Genomic DNA, 21,647 nt, shown 5'->3' with positions numbered 1-21,647 from the left:
GGAGCCGGTGACGTCTTTTCGCGACACACGTAACACGAAACCTCCAGCAAATATTTTCTACGCGATTTCCTCCAGAAAAGTTCAATCATTTTAACTTTGTTAAACTTACCGCTGATAAACTACCAGTTTTCTATTTTCTATTTTCTTTGCAACAATTGTTGATATTATAAAACTGCTCTTTGGGGAATAATTACATAGACAAAAAATTATTTAAAAATACACACGTCACTCTCTATGCTCAGTTTATTCAGTAGTAAAATCTCTTATGATCAGACAATTGGGTCCATTTTGGTTACATCCAAACTCTAGTATTCTATTGATTGAAATTATGGACCAGTTGAAATAATTGTCTATTTGCATCAAGTCCAATAAGAAGATTAAGTTGATGGCAAAGAAGCAGTTTCAAAAATATTTAAACAAAAATTATGAAATCGCAAGGATTCGAGTAAAAATTAACTTTAGACGGTGTCGAAGTCGATGGTAGTTTAATTTAGAAGGGACAGCCGAGCGTAAACGGCGCGTTAATTGTTTCGTAATCTCGCGCAGCCTGGAGAGAGCCCGGGACAATAGGATTTGTCTTCTTTTGTCTTTTGTCTTTCGCGCACGATCGACCCGAAGATTTATTTGTCGCGACGAGGGGTGCGTCGAGTGGGTCGGTGACAGTTGTTTCTTTTTAGAGAACGTCGCGCCGCATCGAACACCCCAGAGGCGATTATTTCTGGCGCCGATGCAGATGGGGTGGCTCTCTCACCCCTGCAACATTTTTGTCTTTGTCCTCTTATTCTTAGACATTGTTCTCTTCTTGTTTGGAGAGGGTGCGGCGTGTTTGCGCGCTTGAAAATGTTTGTTTTCGGATTCTTGCTCTCTTCGGCATCGTGTTCTTCTTGTTGGGAAAGAATAGGGGTTGTTAGAAACCCCGTTCAATTTTATTTTTAGATCCTTGTTGTTCGACATTGTGTGGTCCGCCTTGTAAACTAACAGTTGTTGACAACCCTATAAAGTTTTATTTTTTCATTTTTCTGCTCACACAGTTCTTCTTTTTATGAAAAGGCAAGGGTTGTTTGCATCGCTACAAAAAATTATTGTCTCTGCAATTTTTATTGTTCGATACTGTGTTCTTGTAAAAGAATAGGTGTTTTAACCCTCACAAATTTTTGTGTTAGAGTATCATGCTATTTCTTGTTATAAGAAGAATAGGGGTTGCTTGTATTTACATAAAATTTTTATACTCAGTCAACTTGCTCTTTTGTAAACGAATAGGGGTTGTTTACACTTGTCCAAATTTTCTCATCTGCTACGACCAGAGATAAATCCAAGTTCGTTCAATAATTTGTTACTCATCAATTTAATTGGTGAATTTTTGTACGTAGATGATTGAGACTCATTAATCGTTGAAAATACATAAAGCATATTTAAAGGAAAATTTCTGCAGAACTATTCCACGAATCAGTCTCGCAGACAAGCAAGAAGTAGAAAAGAATCTTCAGCACGTTATCTCCTCATTGCTCTTCTCCAATTAGTTCATTTTACATTCGAAGCTTAACAAGCGATTTAAATAGCTCACAAATTAGGTTCCACAGATTCGAAGGAAGTTTGCGAACCAGCACAGGGATGATGAATACAAAACGGCACATAAAACAGTGAGCGAACTGTCCAATATTGCGAGACCTGTACAATCCCCTTAATGTTCAAGGAAAATCGAAATTCAGAACTCACAACCCCTAAAAAGTTTCTTTAATGGCAAGGGTTGGTTTCGGAAGCACAAGGGTTCTGGAACGCATCCGAAAATTATTTCCCACGGCTGCGTTACGCATTCCGTGAATATAAACTGTTTTTACAATGCTAACAACGCGGTGAAATATGAATGTTTATGCTACCCTGATTATTCGCGAGGTGCCGCGTATATCATCATTACACCGCGGATCTTTATACAAAATAAATATTTTGCAACAAACAAGAGCCAGACAGAAATTTGTTTTTTACCTTCACACCCTTAATGACTTGAAAATAATGTATGGAAATTCTCTAATTATTTTAACCTCTTTACGAATTTAAATTCAATTTATCTAGATTCTGCACGGTTTTCATTCCAATATAAATGATGAAATTTATTGAACGATTCACAATTTTTACAAATAATTGTAGGATAAATAAATTCAGTATTAAACCTCACCTATGCACTTTCCCCCTCCATTAATAAAATCCGCAGTCTACTCATCGCCCGTCCGCAGTAATTGAATAAATTATCAATTAAACTGGCCGTGGCGGAGCCTCGTCCAGTGAAACAATTAAGAAAACAAGCCAGCCCCGAAACGATCTTAATTAAAAACCGCGAGGCTCGATCGAGTCTCGAAACCTGTCCCCGAGAATCGAAACAGGAAATTCCTCGACCGCACCTCGGACTGAAGGAAATTAGCCGGGGTTATTATATGTAAATATTTAGTCGCGCGTATTAATGCATTCACCGTTAATTAAAAGTCCGTTTCATGATCCCGGGCCGACGCCGGCCATTAATATTTTCCATTTTCCGCCAAGGACGCATTAATACGTTTCGAATCGATTACGCGGCACCTTGTTAAAATTACACGGTCCTTTCTCATTAACGCCGGCCACTCGCGGCGCGATTAACAAACTTCACGGAAATGTTCTGCACACTCGGTGATTGTCAATTAAAAGTCTCAGACAGGTGCGCGACGATTTTACACGAAGACATTCGTTATCCTGAAACAAAAATTGATATTAACATATGTTCGACTGGCAATATTTTTTTCTGTTCATCTTTTTGTTCTTTCTCATAATTTTTATCACAGTAGATTATGCTCGTGCTAATTTTTAATGGATTATTTGAGTTCACTTCGATTTACAGCTTAAGGAGCATCACTAGTGACTAGTGTAAATTATTTTATGAAAATACCAAGAATTTATTTATTTAATTATTTATTCTTCTCCTGAAGAATAAGCATTACTTCAATTTTTAGTCCCAATTTTATGCTACTAATCTGAAATTAATACAAATTTGATGGTCCTTGTGTTGCAACAAGAAATTTAAACCTCGACTCAAACAACTACGAACAATTATAATTTTTATGACAATAATAAATATTTGTTTCGGTTGGAAAAAATTTATTTCGTAGCTTCAATGATACAAAAATCGACGCTAAAAATTTCAAAAGGATGGATTGAATAATTTGGCTCCAAAAAATTCCAAAAGATCACTTTTCTTACCCACCCCTTTCAAGTCCAAAATTAAGTACATATTTATTCGGTACGTAATCGAGCAGCAATTTTTTTTTGCAATGACGACGTGCGACTAAAAAAATTTATTTCGGTGCTTCAATGATACAAAAATCGACCCTAAAAATTTCAAAAGGATGGATTGAGTAATTTGCCCCCAAAAAATTCCAAAAGATCGCCTTCCTTACCCACCCCTTTCAAGTCCAAAATTAAGTACATATTTATTCGGTACGTAATCGAGCTGCAATTTTTATTTGTAGTCGCGAAGAGCGACTAAAAAAATTTATTTCGGTGCTTCAATGATACAGAAATCGACTCTAAAAATTTCAAAAGAATCGATTGAATAATATGCCCCCAAAAAATTCCAAAAGGTCGCCTTTCTTACAAAATAAAGTACATATCTCTTCGGTGTGCATTCGAGCAGCAATTTTTGCTTGCAATCGCAACGAAGGTTTCCGGTGCAGTCGGAGGCCACCCCAGCTGCATTCCGTAGTTGCATAGCAGCTTGTCAGTGAAAGCGACCCCAGCAAATATTTCATCTACACCCGGTAATAGACGAGGAGCATCGCCGCTAGTTAAAATCTTCCAGCGGCCCGCCCTCGAGGACCGCATCCACCCTTTTGCCGGGGGTGAGCCGAAGCGTGAAGGGGGTGACGGAAGTGGCTACTTGGTTCGGGCCGATCGAAGGACATAATCCAGGACGAGGACACTCGAGCGACGAACGCTGAATGCTAAACAGTCCTAATTGCGGCCGCGGGTTTTTCAATGGCCGAAGAGAGAGGGGGGAGAGAGGTCGGGGGTGTGCGGCTCGCCTTTGAATCTCGGGGGTGGATCTCTCCTCCTCGTCGTCGCCGTCGTCGTTGCCACTAGGTCCAAGCACACGCTCGGCCAATTGGCGTGGCAGCCGATCGCCGCACCGGCCAAGAACAAAAGAGCCACGTCGGAGTTCGTTATGACAGTTCGTTAGCTCCGTAAATTGTCGGGCCCTCGTTAATGGCCGGCCGCCAATTATCGAACCGATTACTCCGCTGAATTATCCGGCATTCGTTTATTAGTTCACTGCAATTTTCTGCAGTGACACGCGAGCCACGCTGCCGACTGTAAACCGTTTATATAGGACCCCGTGTCTCTTACGGCACGGGTAGCCTAGCAAGGGGCTCGAGGAATCGCGAGAACTTCCGGTCCAACAACTGGACCCGTTGTTTGCGAAACTGTTGCACGAAGCAGTCCTCTAGAGAGAGAGAGAGATAAAGGTATTGCTCTCTGTCTCTCTTCCGCGACTAATCACCGTGCTCTGAATGTTTAATCAGCGAGCGGAGTTGACGGAAGTTCCAGTCGTAGTGGGCGGGACTGGGGATGGGGTTGGACCCGATGGGGGTTGGCTCTCGTAACGAGGATGGTTGCGTGGGAATTAAGTGCCGTTTCTGCTAAATAACCGGCCGATTCGGACCCTTAATGATTCGGCGCAGAGTGCGTTCGAGAAGATTTTTTGAGCGTCACAGAATTAATTCTTAGATTAGCGAAACAATGATGTACTAGATATTTCTCTGTTACTTTCAGTCTCACAGAATGAATTTGTTGACTGAAGAAAAATTGAGATACTAACATAGACCTTCTACATTCGGATAGAAAAAGTTTTAACTTGTCTCGACGAATGGTTTCCAAGATAAAAATTCATGAGTTCAGCCGCGTCCTTCGGGAAGTGTACAAAAAGAAACAAAATTCGAAGCTCTATATTTTGTAGTGAAATTTGAAACCGGCAAAATGATGACTTAAACATCCGCTAGTTTCACATGAACTACGCCGTGCTTCATTTTGAGTAAAATCTGTAACGCCGTTAACGAAATATAATCGATTTGAAGTAGTATAATCCCGTTGCTACATTATGAGAAGTCGTTTAAAGTTATCCGCCTATAATATCATCAATATTATTATTAATGTCGGATCTTGCAGGTCGATCACTCGCGATCACGAAACACTTTTTCCACCATTCCCACAGTCCACTTCGATTACAATACGTTCGAAACCGGAGCGCAAAGGAATTATAACTCGAATAAATTGAGCGAGTATTCGATATCAGACAAAGACTGGCGAATTCATTACCGGTACGAACAGTTTCGATCGACTTTGCAAGGGAGAGTACTACTTGCGCCGTTCACCGTTGAATAAACATGAGACGTCCAATTAGAAAATGAAATCATCTCCGTTTCCGAGTGAATAAACACACCGTCGAACAGGTCTCCTGTCTCCTATCGTCGGCGAACACTGTTCAACGTTCTCCCTTGGAACCAAGAAGAAAACCACCGAACAAAGATCCCTCTGCACCATTGTGCTGCCAGAGAAATACTTCTTCGCTACCCAAGAAAGCGTATTCCACGTATAATTGCTTGATTATTCTCGAAAGAGTTTGAGGAGCCGCATAAAAACGGGATTTCGACCGAAGTGTCTTTGTTTCATTAACAATAACGAACGGTTGTCTCTCTCGCTCTCTCTCTCCGTTTGCATTATCGATATTCCGTTTTCCCTTTGCACCACCCTCCCCCCGTCAGTATTTATTGCCGTTCCCGTTTTAAATATCCGATCGAGATATTCCATTTCAGTGGCGTAGAATCGAAATTGTCGTAACAATGGTCCAAAAGCTTTGTCAACGAGCCCACAGTGTTCGGAATCTGATAGAGTTACGGAAAATTAGTAGCTTCTAATCTGATCCGTTTTCGACTAAAGACTGCTAATGCTTTTTTAAAAAGAGTCCGGAAGTAGTGCGCAGAAAAATCAGGGAGGTCCATTTTTCAAAACTCGAATCAAAGTTGATGCACATGAAAAATTGGGACAAATTGTTAACATTTAAAAAACATTTGTCGGGAGTTGAATGGCCTTATAACAGGAAACGTAGCTCGTAAAAATCAAATCGAGTGAACGTTGTGCAAATAACACGTGTTTCGGTAAATGTAACGAATTTTCGACTTTAAGAATAACTTTATACAGTGTGTCCCACGAATCTATCGAAATCGAGCATAAAAAATTGGAGATTCCATTTAAAAAAACAAAGGTGACATCATTTATACCATATTATGTGGTTTCTTAAATCCTGCAACTTCTGTAAGTAACATTTTCTCGTATTGTTTGAAATAACCAAGATATTCAAGCGGAGTTCGTGGGACACACTGTATCTTCAGTAAAAATCGTGAGTGGCAAATTGCATTATATTGCGAACGTTCTACGACAAAAATTTTTGTAGGTTTCGTACTTCGGAGAATTGTACTTTGTCTCGAAGACAGTCGGTCGAAACATTCGCAGCGAGGAACGAGATTCTTATGGAGGGTGCGCGAGGGGTTGAGAAGCAGAAAGGGAACGTTTATTCCGTTCCGTGGAACGGCAGCGATGCCTACTTTATTGCATAATCTCGCGAGGAGGATAAAAACCGAAGGAGTTCGAGGAAAGTTTGTTGTCCCTTCGCGCTGTAATCCCGCCAAGGACGCGGCCGCTCTCCTCGAGGATCGTTGACACGGGGATATTGCTCGTAAATGCCCCGAGAATTCTTTCTCGTCGGCTCGATCCTGCACGCGAGATTACGAAATCTCGCGCGTTTTATTGCGCCCTTCGATGTCTGCGAAAGCGAGCAGGACGATTCGACGTTGGGCCCCGAGTAATGGGGCTTTCCGAACGAGGAAACTTGCTCGCCGGATTGGATAACGCGACACCTATGATTTATCCGGCGATTATACTATCTCTTTGAATCAATTTAATTGCCAAGGAGGTTGTAATTTCAGCGAACGCCCCGCATGAATTCGGAAAATTAGGGAAATGGACTGACTTCAACGTTCTTGCTACCGGAAGATGGTTTTGGGAGATGAATTGTTCTGCTTGCGGGGACTCGGAATGGTTTCTGTGGTGATACATGAGAATTTTTATTCTCCGAATGGATTAAGGGTGCTTTTTCAACTGGCTTGTGAAAACAACTGTCCCAAGAAATTCGTAATTTAACCCTTTGCACTCGGCGCTATTTTCATTTTAAAACTAAATTTTTCTCTTCCGTCTTAGAATATTTTCATTTTATTCATACGAAACTGATCCGATTTCCACATATAATATTTAAATGTTTAGTAATCTGTTAAATACAAATTTTGTAATGTAACAAATACATTGTAATATTTGTTGTAATTTCTTTGAAATAATGCCACAACAATTTCTAGTGGTGCTTCAGAGTCACCACTCGAGTGCAAAGGGTTAATGAGAAATTGAGGGGCATTCCGGATTGATATATATTCTTACCTTTTTGTGACCAGTTTGTGAATCTTTATGCAAGTACAGTAAAGTCCTGGTATCTAAGCCCGATCCTCGAGACCCTGACATAGATCGTGTAGAGGGGGTAGGCGCACTGACGAACATCGTGTAGCTCGGTTCGACTTGGATCAAGACTTTACTGTATTCCTACTTTGAATAATGTAGTAGAAACAAGCATGAGGAAAAATTTGTTTCATTTATGAAAATATTCAGAAGAGTACAGAGTAGAGATACCATTTGAATGTTCATTATTTCAGCTGCTCCCTAGTATTTAGAAAAATGTTTAAATTCTTTAACTCTTTGCGGCACAGGATTTCAGATAAAAAACAGACCCATGTCGCACAGGAATTTTACCGGGTTTTAAATGAAACAAAATTGATATATTTTTATTAATAAAGGTATAACATCATGTAAGAACATAACAAAATAGTAATAGTTAATTAAATTTGTTGTTGTTGGGCTTTACGTACAAGATTTCAAGGTGGACTAGAAATGTCCCACCATGCCGTAAAATACATCGAAAAGGTGGGCACTTTTAATCCCACCGTGCCCCAAAGAGTTAAATGTGGAACAATCTGCAGTCTAGTAATGACCATTACTGGGAAAACTATTTCTCTTCTTTACCTTGTATCTATGTTCTATCTTGAATGGAACTATCAAAAACATAACTGTGCACTATTTTCCACGAAAGTGTATGAAGCACAAAAGGCACAAAAATGGTACCAGCGTGTGTAAAGAAAATTGACGACTCTGTTCGTCAATGTAAATTCACCGAGTACATTGTGCAGGTCCAATTCTTGTAAGGAACGAATTTAATCCTCTATACCCCGCGGTAGTGGGGATAATTCCGCGACGGATATCGTCCAAGCCTTGACGACATATATAGAGAGATCACTGTACGTTGTCCAGGTGCCAGGATTTAAGGACCGCGTTTAATTAAGTGCATTCGGGTCTGCGTTAAGGTGAATTTCGACTGTTACGTAGGATAAGAGAGGTTTTGGTGGCGATAGCAATTAATGTACCGTTCGAAATGCTTTCAGATACAAGTTGGAAGTAGCCGGGAAGTCCCTGCCGGTGCTGACGAACCTGGACAAAGGTCGTTACGGGGTCCTGATCTTCGAGAACCTGAACAAGTATCTGCAGATGGACAAATGGAACCGCGAACTGCTCGACAAATACTGCAGAGAGTACTCGGTGGGCATCGTGGGCTTCGCACCGTCCGGCGAGGAAAGTCTCGTCGGCGCGCAGCTGAAGGGCTTTCCTCTGTTCGTGCACACTAATCTTAGATTGAAGGTCAGTATCGCCCCGCAACCATATTCTCCCGGAGAATTTTCAACTTCGACACTGCTCCTCCCGCAGCCTCGCTGCACTCTGAATGCAATTTGCAGAATGCACTCTGAATTCTTTCATGGATCATTATTTGTCTTCTGGATCAAATTGATAAATTTTTTTACTGTTCCTGTATATTATACTTGAACGATGTAAGCAAATTTATGTTAATTCTATTCTGGTTCCTTCGTAGATTTTTACGTTTGAGCAAGGGGGGGGGGGCTTAGAAGTCGTGGACACTTTTTGGAAATTACCACCGCGTTTTTCTTGCATCGCTTTGATCAATTTGTTCATTAACGAAGGTGTTAAGATACAATCTCTGGTGTGCAGCAGGCAATTCGAACGCACCTGCAGATGCAAATGACGTCCATAAAGCTGGCACTAAACGTTTCCGCGTGTTCCTCGGTCGGGACTTCAAGGGAGTCACAATGATTGATTTACACTACTTCGAATAATTAAAGAGACTCTTGTTTCACGCGAGATCAGAAACTGGATCTCCCGCGCTAAAATTAAACGTTCGCGATCTGAATGCGGTTCGGGTATCTGCGTACTGGACGTTCCGGTGTGCAGCTGAAACGTTCCGATTAATATCGTACGGGTAAAATTCGTGTCGATATGAACAAACATCGTCGATCAGAGAATTCATGAAAAAAAAAAGAACCAGAATCATGCCAATCTCTAACACAAATTCGAATGGTTATTAAAAATCGAGAACGTAGAAAATCCATCTGTTTCTTATTAATCGAAGCACCCGTCAAATAGGGGAACAAAAATTTTAATGTATTCGTAGAAAATAGAATCGAGAACGAATAATTTAACACTAGAACTACCGAGCAATAGGACTGTGTCCATTCAGACATTACACAACTTTTAATGCAATATCTGCTTGAATGAAGAAGTTCGTTCAAAAATTTCCGATGAAAACATTTTTACAATTTCAGTAATTGTAAGAGAAAAAATTAGTAACCAGTCATTTTTTTACTGGTCCGGTAGTTCCAGTGTTAAAAAGGGATGACAGGAAGGACGGGCAAAGGAATTCGGTTTAATTGTGTTGTGGGTGAGAAAATGCATCGAACGTATGGTCGTTAGGCTGTCAGAGCCGAGGGCAATCTGGGCCACGTGGCTCGGAGCGTTTATCGGCGGGCGGGAAATAAGTTTCGATAGCGTTTCGGCAGAAAGCGAGAGCCTGGGGGATTGGCAATCTCCGTTTCCGTGTGACGGAGCCGAACCGGCGACTTTATTTCACCGGCTCCGAGGAAGAAAAGGCTCGCGGAATCGTCGACCTCGCGCGCCATTATCGCCGGACTGCAATACGACAAATGCCTCTTAGCGGGAAAGGCCCGGGACGCCGAATCAATTTGCATATCGCGTGAGATCGCGCGTGCCCGCACGCTCTCTGTGATTACCGCGGCATTATTCTCTGTACGTGTGTCTGTGTGTTTCTTCGCTTTGTCCGTTTTCTTTCCGGGAGAGGGCGATCGTGCAACACGTTTTCGAGCGATCCTCCGAAGCCACGTGAAACCACGACCCGACCTCGTTCCGTTCGGCTCCAGGATGAAATATTTGTTTAACGACCGACGAAACCTTCGTGATAAATAGACGCCGTGGATTTTATGCATTTTCTACCGGCACGGTCGAATGCGTGGCACACGATGAAAGGAACACCTTAATGAAGATTAATTATCCCGCCGCGCGTTTTTTCACTCTAATAACGCCTTTGATGGGGGATATGCGGCTCCGTTTTTTAAATAGATCGATCCTGTTTAATTGGTTTTATGGACGAAGTTGTTGTGTTCCTACGCGGCACTGTGCACTATGAGGGACACGCTGGTTGCATAACAGCTTCGTTGGTGGTCAGTTTTTTGTGATTAGGTCTTCTGTGAGCAGCATACAAATATTTACCATTTTTTGGGCTATTTTCACTGTGAGCGGAATTTTAATGACGTTCCTCGAGTCTTTGCACCTTTTTATCACATTAAACTGGATCCTTCGATGTCTCAAATTGTTTATAAAATTTGGAGCTTTATATGCAGATGGAAAGGAACTAGTTACGAAAGCAATGACACAATAAAAAACAACAGAGATAAACAACCGAATGTGCGACTAACAGACGAACTTTCACGGTTCGTAGTTTTCTAACAATTTTAACAATTGTCACTTCGAAAGTGTAATTGCCAAGTATTGAATTCAGCGATATACAGTGAATTCTCGATATATGTCAGCAACGCGGGTCTTGCCGGCGTCATGTATCGTCCAGGAGACATACCCGAGTCGTGTTATGCCATAGCTCGGCGTCCGAGGTCACTCGAGCTCCGTGGCCCCCCACTAGGTATATCCCGCGGTAGTGGGGATAATTTCGTGACGTTTATCATCCAGGCCTCGGCGACATATATGGAGAAATCACTGTATTTAGTTTTTTGAGAATAAAGGATTACTTCCGAAAAGCTGCACAAGAGTATAAAGAAAATGATAGACCTCTCACTGTGATCTAATTTTTCAAAGAGAAGCTATCGTTGAAACATGGCTTGGTTGTTTCTCATTTTAATTAGACATCTGCAAACAGAAACGTTAATGAAGCCCAACAAATTCAGAATCGATTCTACAAACGCAGGGGTTGATTTCCCATTAAAACTCGCAAAACAGTAGACACAGCTCGAATCCCCGGCTTCGTCCGTTCCCGTGTTCATCATCAAAGGGGAATTAAACTAAAAACGCAAAGAATTCGACGCAATCAATTTCATACGCTTCAAAATGGATTCTTCGAAAGCGGGGGTTGGTATTCCGTGTTGAAAATCAGAACCGTGAACAAACACGGTACTCCGTCCGTTCCCATGTTCATCATCGACGGGAAATTAAACTGAAAACGCTAAGAGATCGCCACAATCAATTCCGAAGAATTCAGAATCGGTTCTTCAATCGTCGGGGGTTGGTTTTCCGTGTTAGAAATCATAACCCGTGAGTGGAAAGACACCGGGAATACGGGACTGTTCGTGGGTACATCATCGACGGGAAATAAAACGGAAAAACTTTGATAAATCGATGGGACCGAACCGAAAAAATTCGGGATCGATCTTCGGACCGCAGGGGTCAGTTTCCTCGTTGAAAAAGCGCGACATTAAAATCGCAGCGGAGTGAAAAGGCGCGGTGGAAACGCGGCTTTGTCGTTTCCCCGGCTTTTAACCCTTCGGACAACAGAGGCGTAATAGAATCGGAACAAGGGAACTAATTTCCGACTTTTGTCGGGCCGTTTCACTCGTCGCGTGTAAACCGACGGCGAACGAAAAAGGGGGATCGAATAAGCGACGCGCATAGAGAGCAGAGAGAGAGAGAGAGAGAGAGAGAGAGAGAGAGAGAGAGAGAGAGAGAGAGAGAGAGAGAGAGAGAGAGAGAGAGAGAGGAAAGAGAGTTGCTCGAGCGTCACGTCGCGCCGCGTTGAGTCTCGTCGAGAGTTTGAGTTCTCTCTCTCTCTCTCTGTCTCTCTTTCTCTCTCTCTCTCTCTCTCTTTCGTTGAGTCTCGCTGAGAGTCGAGAGTTTTCTCTCGGTCGAGAGTTGAGCCCCCGTCGTTGACAATGTCCGAGAAGTTTTCCAACGGCCGGCTAAATGAGATCGGCTCTTTCTCTTTCCCGCAGGATGCTCAGCTGAACGCGGCCTCCCCTATTCTACGATTAACCAGATCCGGGGAAACAGCCTGGGGACCACTTCCTGGCGGTGACTGGACCATTTTTCAGGCCAATCACAGCACCTACGAGCCCTTGGCCTGGGCACACCGGGACAGCCTCGACTATCCAGCCAACAAAAGTCCTCTGGCGACCGTCATCCAGGTGAGACACGGAATTCCTCTGCTTACCACCCTTTGTCCTCTGACTCTGCTTCGAATACCTCTGCGCACGATGTGTATTCCCCATGTCCACGAGGTTACGCTGAAACCGAGATATGATTACACGATGAAAGACATTTTTTTTTATTTATTGATGTACGTGAAGAGGGTACAGTTCTTACGATGGTCGACTGCTTCATTGGAAGCGTCCAAGTTGATCTGCAAAAATGTCTACGAACCATTTACATTTCTTTATGAATTAACTTGTACGGTATTTTATACCTATCAACCCTCAGCACTCGAATGGCGACGGTAAGGCGCCAGTAAAAATTGCTGTATCATTATTCAAAATATTTTTTACATTATTAAATTAGCGTTTGCATTTCATAAATTACTAAACATTTCAGTACTCTACGAGTGAGCTGCACTATTTAAGTATGTGTAGCATTAAAAAATATATATAGAAGGGAAATATTCTAGGTCGGAAGAAATGTTTCGTTTTAGAGTTGAAATGGCTTCGAGTGCAAAGGGTTAAATTGTTATAATCGCTCGCGCAGTGACAGTAAACGCGCATTCGAAAAATTATTCTAAATAGTATGAATTTTTCCATACGATTTTTAATTGCTAATACCAATTTCAATGTAATCTAGATGTACACTACCGCTCAAGAGTGCCCGGACACTCCGCGGTAGATACATCGATGAATATACACATCCGCTACCTATACATATGTTGTATTATACGGGATGTTCGACTACAGGTGGGAGAAAATTTGAGGGGTTGTTCTTCAAGACAATATAAGACGAAAATGAAGAATAAAAAAATTGCGATTTCTGCTTCATTTTTTAGTTATTATCAATTTAAAATCCACCTGAAATGCGGCAACCCGGCCAACAGAGGTGTACGTTGCTTACGTCACGAAGGCGCGCGATAGTCATCTATCAAGTGACAGACACTCTGTGTGCCTCGCAAGAAGTCACCTGGCATAAATTCAACAGGAATGCGGATGTAAACTGTCCGATTGAGTCATTCGACAAGCATTTTCGGCTCCTGCCGAATTATTGGTCAAAGCGTGTGACGTCAAAGCCTAACCACTGGGTGCGAGGATGACGTAAGCAACGCGTACACCTCTGTTGGTTGAGTTGCCCGATTTTAGGCGGATTTTAAACTGATAACAACCAAAAAATGAAGCCGTAATCGCAATTTTTCTATTCTTCACTTTCGTCTTATATTGTTTTGGAGCACCACCCTTTAAATTTTCTCCCACCTGTAATCGAACACTGATATGAACATTCTGTTCTGAGCGAAAAATTGCAAAAATGTATAAATCGCATACTCAACATTGCCATCGTCCTGAAGACGATACCCATTGTATGTAGTACAACTGTCGCCAGATTAAGACTTGTCTCCCCACTCTACCTTCCCCTTCCACGACGCTATTCCCCCACGCTTCGGCGCCGGCGCGGTCACGTGACTCGTTCCGTCTCTGTCGTCACAGCGTCACGTGACTAATCCGGTACTGGCAGAGGGAGGGAAACTTTTTCCCCTCAATTCGAGTCAATTCCCCTGATCTGGCGACTCTCTGTGGTACTATATACCCGCATACCTATTTAAACATTCTGTTCCGAGTACAACAAATCGACGCATCCATAAAAATTCATAATAATATACCCAACATTGCCATCCTCCTGGAGATGCTCCTTACATGTCGTCCCGTATACTAGCGTACATAAACATTCTGCTCTGTACGCGAAATCGAAACAGCCGCAAAAATGTATATAAGTCACATAGCGAACATTACCATCGGCCCGGAGACGCCATCGTAGCGCAGTTTTCGCGAGCATTTGCATAGTAATCGCGATTCCGTCGCTCCGCAACGGTGCACGGGATTCTTCGTCGCTGTAAACACAGGAACATTAATTATTAAGTAGTCAAGACTCCCGGATCCTCAGCCGGGGTATACGACGAAGCTTTGTTCTAAGCGACTGCATAGTCGTTTCGCTTCTTGCCGGGATTATTAATTAATGCTCGCGTTGTTAACGGACAAAGTTCGGGTAGAGGGGGTCTTAGCGAGAAGAGAGAAATAGAGGGGCGAGGAGAAGAGGATCGGTTTAATTAAACACGATCGTGCGTCGCCTTGCGTTTGTTACATTACACTCTGGAAAAATTCGTTAACGAACGTTGCTTTTTGAGCTGTTGGAACCCGGGTGTGTCTGGCAAAGGGCTTCGATCCGGTTAGACCCCTGAGACCTTCTCTTTGCTTGTTAATTAACGAGCTTTTGTCTTCGGTACATGACCATGCGGCCCGGCCCGGCCCGGCCCGACTCGGCCCGACCCGGCACGGCACGGTAACACCGTCAGTCAGTTTTCCGCGTTTTCGTTTGACACCGAATCGGCAGCGGTGAAGCGGAATGGTGTCCGCAACCGCGTGGTCGCGGTGCAGCTTGCGGAGACGCGAAACACGATGCCAAAACGCATCGCTGCTGTCCCCTGGTTGGTCGATTCGGTGACCACTATGCGGTGCCGGCTAGTATCTATGTGACCGGTTGATGGCAGTCTTCATTCCCAAATTGCGACTAACGCGGACGATGGGATCCGACTGGTTTATGTCTACTGTTCATTTGAGGAATTTCTTCCAGCTCGTTGCTGTGTGAGATTCACGATGCTGCAATTAGCTTCAGGGTAATTGCTGCTACATGACTGGGCTTGTGGTAGTCTTCACTCTTCCAAATTGCGACGAACACTGCGAACGCGATTTCATATTTTGTTTCCATTGGGGACGGTTATTTGGGGAATTTTACGTGGTTATTGTGTGCGACAGTATTAACCCTTTGCTCTCGAAGCTATTTTAACTCCAAAACGAAACATTTCTTCCGACCTAGGATATTTCCCTAGCAGTGTTCCTAGGAAGTGTTCAGTAATTTATTACATACAAACAAATGTAATAATCTAAAAAAGATTTTGAATAGTGATACAGCAATTCGTAGTGGCGCCTTAGAGTCGCCATTCGAGTGCTAAGGGTTAACCCTTTGCACTCCGGAATTCTATAAACACCTGTTGTATTAGGTCGTCCGTTTAAATTCTAAGAATAAAATATGTAATCACTCTTTCATTCCACAACCTCTGCTGACCTCTTTGGCAAAGACATCATACCGTCACTAGAAGATTTCTGCGGTTTTTCATCAAAATACTTTTCAATGGTGGATAATAGAAACATATCCACGGCACAAACTTATGGGACGACCTAATACGCTTCAACGGCGGCAAAGAAGTGCAACGGGTTAACTACCGTGATTAATACTGGGTTCCCATTCAGCTGCATCAATTTACCCGTCATTGGTTACGTCGAAGAAAACAGTATCTGATAAAAAAATCATTTGATGTTAATGTCCACTTCGTACAGTAAAGTCTTGATCTGGACCGAACGGAGCTACACGATCTTAGTCAATTCGCCTGTCCCCTCCACTGGGGATAACCCAGTAGTGTACACATGCCGCGTAATCCGACACCGGGTCGGGTGTATGAACCACTACTAATGCAATTACAAAACTTCTTTATTTTTCACTATTTTTTTACGCGTAATCCGACACCGGGTCGGGTATACGGACCACTGCTAATCCAATTACAGAACTTCTTTATTTTTCATTATTTTCTTACGGGATTTTCGCCAACTTATCGTGGCATTTGTCTGATTAAAACGACACTAAACACGGTATAATCTGAACTGTATGTAGCGGTTTAATTGACGGTATGTAGTCGACGCCGTTAAGTTATGTCACCATTTTTTAGGCATTTCCGAAAAAAATGGTTTTTACGTAAAAAAGTAAAGGTCACCTTGACTTTTGTAAATGGCACCACCTGTTTTGGACGTCATAGGATTGTTGCTGGACGAATTCAACAGTATATTATACTATGACCTTGAAATGGCCTCAAACCCGAAAATTTTGTGCGAACGTAACTTTAATGAAAAATTAATTCTTACAAAACACAGCAAATTACATTAGACGTTCGAACTGCGATCCACCTTCTACGATACAGAGCTCCGCTATAATTAGTGGTTCTCGAAGATTATTGACTTTTGTGTCGTATACAACGGATTGCAGATATCCCCAAAGATAATGTGGTCGTAGAACCATGGTCGTGTGTACCATTATAGGGGCAGAGTTCATTTAGTAAGTTTCATTATTTCCCGTGTGATGCCGCATTTTTTCGGCCGCCTTGTTAGATGAAGACTTTCCTGTAATTGGCTTTTTGACGCTCAGCAGCAATTCTCAAGCAACCCGATCGAAGTATTGAAATTCGCGGTGTCTTCGTATAAAGACCCGCTGGCTAATTATCGTGGCAGCATCTTTTAGAAATGGGCCGGTCAGAAAACTGTGGGACTCAAAAATATTACCCACAGGTTCGTCTAGATTCTGGATCACCGGCGTCGCATTCTTCGCGGAAGTTTATAAACGCACGAATCGATTCGGCGCCGCGGCAATAATTCGAAATAATCGAAACTCCTCAGAAACTTCGTGGTATTTCCCCGAAGCAACTCCACTCCGGGCGATTCCTATTTCATCCGGCTCCCGGAAAACGAAAACAAATGTGAAATTTCCGCGGCTCGTGCTCCGGGCATGGTGCGCTTGAACCCCCTGCAAAGAAATGAAGATGTAAGAGGGACGCGAAGGAACTGCAGTCTCTGGGACAACGTATGGGGTAAACAGATGCCTAAAGAAGCCATTAAATCTAGCCAATTTAATACAGTCTCCGGGAAAATGAAAATAATTGTGCCACGGTGCAGGAGAAAAAGAGAGCGGAAGAGAGAAAAAGGGTGATAGTACGAATTTCAAATCGGGGAAAAGAGCAGCAGAACTATAAATAAAACGCATTCGCTGCTGCGTACTACAATTTTTTAAGCAGCGAATAAGTATGAAAATTCGCGGTTCTATATTCCTCGCGTTCCGTCCTTCCTGTTCTGTATTCTTTGTCGGGAATTTCGAATTCGGGAGAAAAATGCAGAGATGTTATTACATTCTCCAGTTCCCCCCGTCAGGTTGCAGAAATTCTTAGCCAATGCTAGGTGGAGCCATTTTGTACAGTATATTCAAGATTGCGTTGCTTTTAGACAAACATTGCCGCGGTTTTAATTGATCGAAATTGGCAATTGGACAGTTGTCATTTTTTGAGAAACTGACATGTAAATTAATATTATCGAACAACCTTTATATTATCCAATTCTCTTATGTGTCTGTTAGCAACGCTACGTTAAATAACTGCATTATTATTAAGCCCTGTTATGCGTTCATCGGTATTGTCAGATTCCATAATTTCGTTTAGCAATGCATATCACCTAGACGTTCAATTTCGTCCAACAGGTAACCTAGGAAGCTTGCCATTGTTCTATATGTTTTACGATTAGCGGATTTTCTGCATTTAAAAATAAGTGCGTGAAACGCAAACCAGTGAAAGAGGAATGAAGAGGAATGTTTCATGTTAGTTTTAAATAATTGAAGTTATTAAGAGGATAAACACCCTTCTTCTTCTAAAGAAATAATGGTCAACAAACAAGTTCCAATCACTGTCACCATAAAATAAATCGCAACGCGACGGTTTAATTGTCAGAATGAGTCTCGGAGGAAAAACCGAATGTGAACGTTTGGAGACGTCGATCGTCTGATCCTCGAGAAGCAGAATGATCCTGCATCTCATTAAGCGAAAATGTGCGTCGCCGAAGAAACGGATGCAGAAACCGCGGCAATGACCTCGCGACTTCGCAATTCCGCCGGCGGGAGCCAGCAGCAGTGAGCATAACGTCAAAGGATCGCATAATAAAGTCCCCGGAACGGTTGAATGCGAAATCGGAATAACCGCGCGGGACTGGCGGACATCAGCGAATAAGAATGCTATCAAGAAGAAAAATGATGGAGCCGGTAGCTGTAGGGGATCGAACGGGGCAGAGCAAGTGAAGGAGAGACAGCGAGAGAAGAAGATCTCGAAGCAGGAATAAACAAGATGGGGGGCAGAAGGAGCGGGCGCGAACTAATGCAAATTAGGTAAGGGCGAGGGCGCAATAAAAAGCGGGAAGAATGGAGACAGCGAGAGATTGCGCGGGGAATATTAAGAAGAAGAAAAATGGACGGGGTAAACAGAGGCGGAAGGTCTGCTCCGGACGAATCGGGAGAGAGAGAGAGAGAGAGAGAGAGAGAGAGAGAGAGAGAGAATGGAACAATCCGTAAAGCTGTTCCAGCCGGGCGTTTACATTCGCGGAGGAATTCGCGATTGCGAGATTCCACGGCACTAAAGGCCCCTGCCGGAAGTGAGCGCACGCCGGATGGGAGCACGTGATCTATAGATCGCGAAAATGCAAAGCCCTAGACAGCCGTGTCGCGAAGATTCGCGGGCCAAGAAGCTCGAGCGACGCAGGACGAATCCCTTTCGCGAAAGACCGAGTCTCCTTTCGCTCGGAAAGCGGACCGGAAACGCGCGGAACAAGCTGACGAAACAAACAGCTCGGACGTGATATCATCCGGCTGCGATCCTCTCGATTCATTCGCTTCTACCCGCCTCCACGGAGCTCGTTACCGGCACGCCTTTGCGAAATTTTTCATTAGATGCCTGCTTTATAGCCACTTCCATCCCCTATTCCCTGGTATTTGTCCGCTCCTCGGCTTTGCTAGCTGGCTTTACGGGTCATCTTACGGGGAACGTTGCTGCTAAGCCAGTTTTCAGTAGCAATTCATAGTTAGTCTTGGGGTTCATTTGTCGGGCCGCTTTTGGGAATGATCGTTCCCGCCTTCCGAGACTTTATCGGTAGTTGTTTCGCTGATAGGCTTCTCGGGAGATTTATTTTTACTGGTCGTTTTGTCGATGATGCACATTTCAAGGCCATTTCCACTGTAAAGTAATTCGCGATTAGCACGTGGTTCGCTTTCAGAAGCGGCTCCGGTTGTTCTATTTGGAAAATTAATTTCTGCAGGTCGTTCTGTAGGCAATACAGCGTGAAAATTTAAAATTTGGTTCACCGTGAGAATATGAGAAGGAAATGGAGAATAAAAAATTGTGATTCCGACTTCATTTTTTAGTTACTCAGAATTAAAAAGCCGCCTAAAATGCGGCAACCCGGCCAACAGAGGTGTACGGCGCGTACGTCATAGAGGCGGTTTTAATTGTGCAGCAAATTATAATTAGTGCTTGGTTCATTTGTAGAAGTATTCTTGGGTGATCATTAGACTGCGGATCTTTATGCGAAATAAAAATTAGAATTACCAGAATTACAACAAACTGGGGTGAAATAAAAATTTTAATTCCTCCTTTGTATGTTTAACAGGTTGGAAATAATATAACAGTATTTTTAAGTTCTTCTGATGTTCTTAAAATTACACCCATTCATTTTTGTCATAAATGCATAGAAATGCGCAGTCTAGTTATTCTCCTACGTCTTGTGAATGCATATTTTTCTAATATTCGACAATTCTGTCTAAGAAATTAATTTTTACAATGATATCGTTAATACTTAGTCCACAGTTCATGAATAGAATCGTTTCTGCACGATCGTAACCCTTCTACATCAATCAGGAGCTTATCTATGTAGCATTCGGTTCTTCTACGTGGCAAATTAATTTTTGCAAGACGTTTTATAACTGCTGTAGCTCTCAAGCTAGCTTTCAAGATGGTGTAATTAATTCGTTACCCGTAGTTCATGAATAGAAGCGTTTCTGGGTAGTCGTTCATTCTTCTACGTCCCTCAGGTACTGACTTATCAAATATTCTACTCTCCAGATTGAAAAATATGATTTTTTTTCCAGTCGTTTTACCAGCGTTATCGATTTCAAGCTAATTTTCATAGTGGAGTAATTAATACTTAGCCCGGGGGTTCATTTATAAAAGCGTTCGTACCTGACTTATCTGATATTCAGCTCTTCAGCTCTGTAAGAGGCGATTTCTTAAGTCATTTTGTAACTTACGTTGCTTTAAACCGGTTTCCGCGATGTAGCAATTAATATTCGTCCTGTAATTTATTTATACAAGTATTTCTGAGTGAATCGTCCTTCGACGTCCTCCAAGCACTTTTCCGTCTACTATAGTCTCTTCTTCTGGTAATTACAAAGCTATACAGTTAAACCTATTTTTGTGCGGTAGATAAGGACCGCATAAACAAAATATTCAGAAACTGCATAAATAGCTACAACAAATAATATTTTACAACATATTAATGAAAATTTTTTGAGAAGGATCGCATAAAAAAAGTCTCACTTAGAAAATATGTCAAAGATTTACGAAATAGTGAGAAAGTGCTTTCCGAACGAAATAAATATTTAAATTACACATGGAAACATTTTTAAAAAATTTAATTTCTCATTTAAAACATGGAGAAATTTTCAAAATGCACACAATTCAATAGCACTCTTCGTAGTCCAAAACGCGGATCTTCTTGTGATGAACTGGTTCAAAATCGCTTTCGTCACTTGAAGATATTAGAGTTGATTTATTTTTTGTTAGCATGAAGTCAGTGATAACGACGACGACGGTCGTTTGATCAGCTACACGATCGAAGCTCTTTTTGGAATTTCGAACTCCTTTCGGAATTGTTATCTATTTTAAGAAAATGCTTTTCCAGTTTGTTGCAAAGCTGGATCCCTGCAGGGGATCCCCATTACAATGGTGTTATAATGCTAACACCGTTGGCGTTTATATCCCGCACAAAAACGGGTTTGACCGTACATTTTCAAGCTTCTTAAAGAACAATAAGAAAAATTATTTTTCTACACGCTCCTCAAAATTTTACTAAAGGAACCTTGTGAATTGAGGAGACGAAAACTAGGAATTTTAAGATACTTCCTTTGAAGGCTAATTTTCTCAAGGTCCTAAAGAATGGTGTTGCTCTTCCAAAGTACCTTCTGAAAAAATGCAGAATGGCCAATGTTTCGGAAGACATCAGGAAATGGTCATCCCTTACCGTTTCAGCGAGCCGGAAGATTGAGATTTCGTTCCGTCGTCC

General features: G+C 42.4%; 1 protein-coding gene across 1 annotated transcript in view; it reads left to right on the top strand.

Annotated features, from left to right (window-relative positions):
- Sfl (N-deacetylase and N-sulfotransferase sfl) overlaps nucleotides 1–21,647 on the top strand; it is a 230,607-nt gene that overhangs the window by 195,458 nt on the left and 13,502 nt on the right. Inside the window, exons 4-5 of the mRNA XM_076806140.1 lie at nucleotides 8,559–8,811; nucleotides 12,477–12,668. Of these exons, the coding sequence (XP_076662255.1) occupies nucleotides 8,559–8,811; nucleotides 12,477–12,668 (445 nt within the window). The remainder of the gene's footprint in view (nucleotides 1–8,558; nucleotides 8,812–12,476; nucleotides 12,669–21,647) is intronic.

The sequence above is a fragment of the Halictus rubicundus genome, chromosome 2 (assembly GCF_050948215.1).
Source record: "Halictus rubicundus isolate RS-2024b chromosome 2, iyHalRubi1_principal, whole genome shotgun sequence".
Taxonomy (NCBI): Eukaryota; Metazoa; Arthropoda; class Insecta; order Hymenoptera; family Halictidae; genus Halictus; species Halictus rubicundus.
The sequence above is the reverse complement of the archived record's forward strand: the minus strand, read 5'-3'. Positions and strand labels throughout refer to the sequence as shown.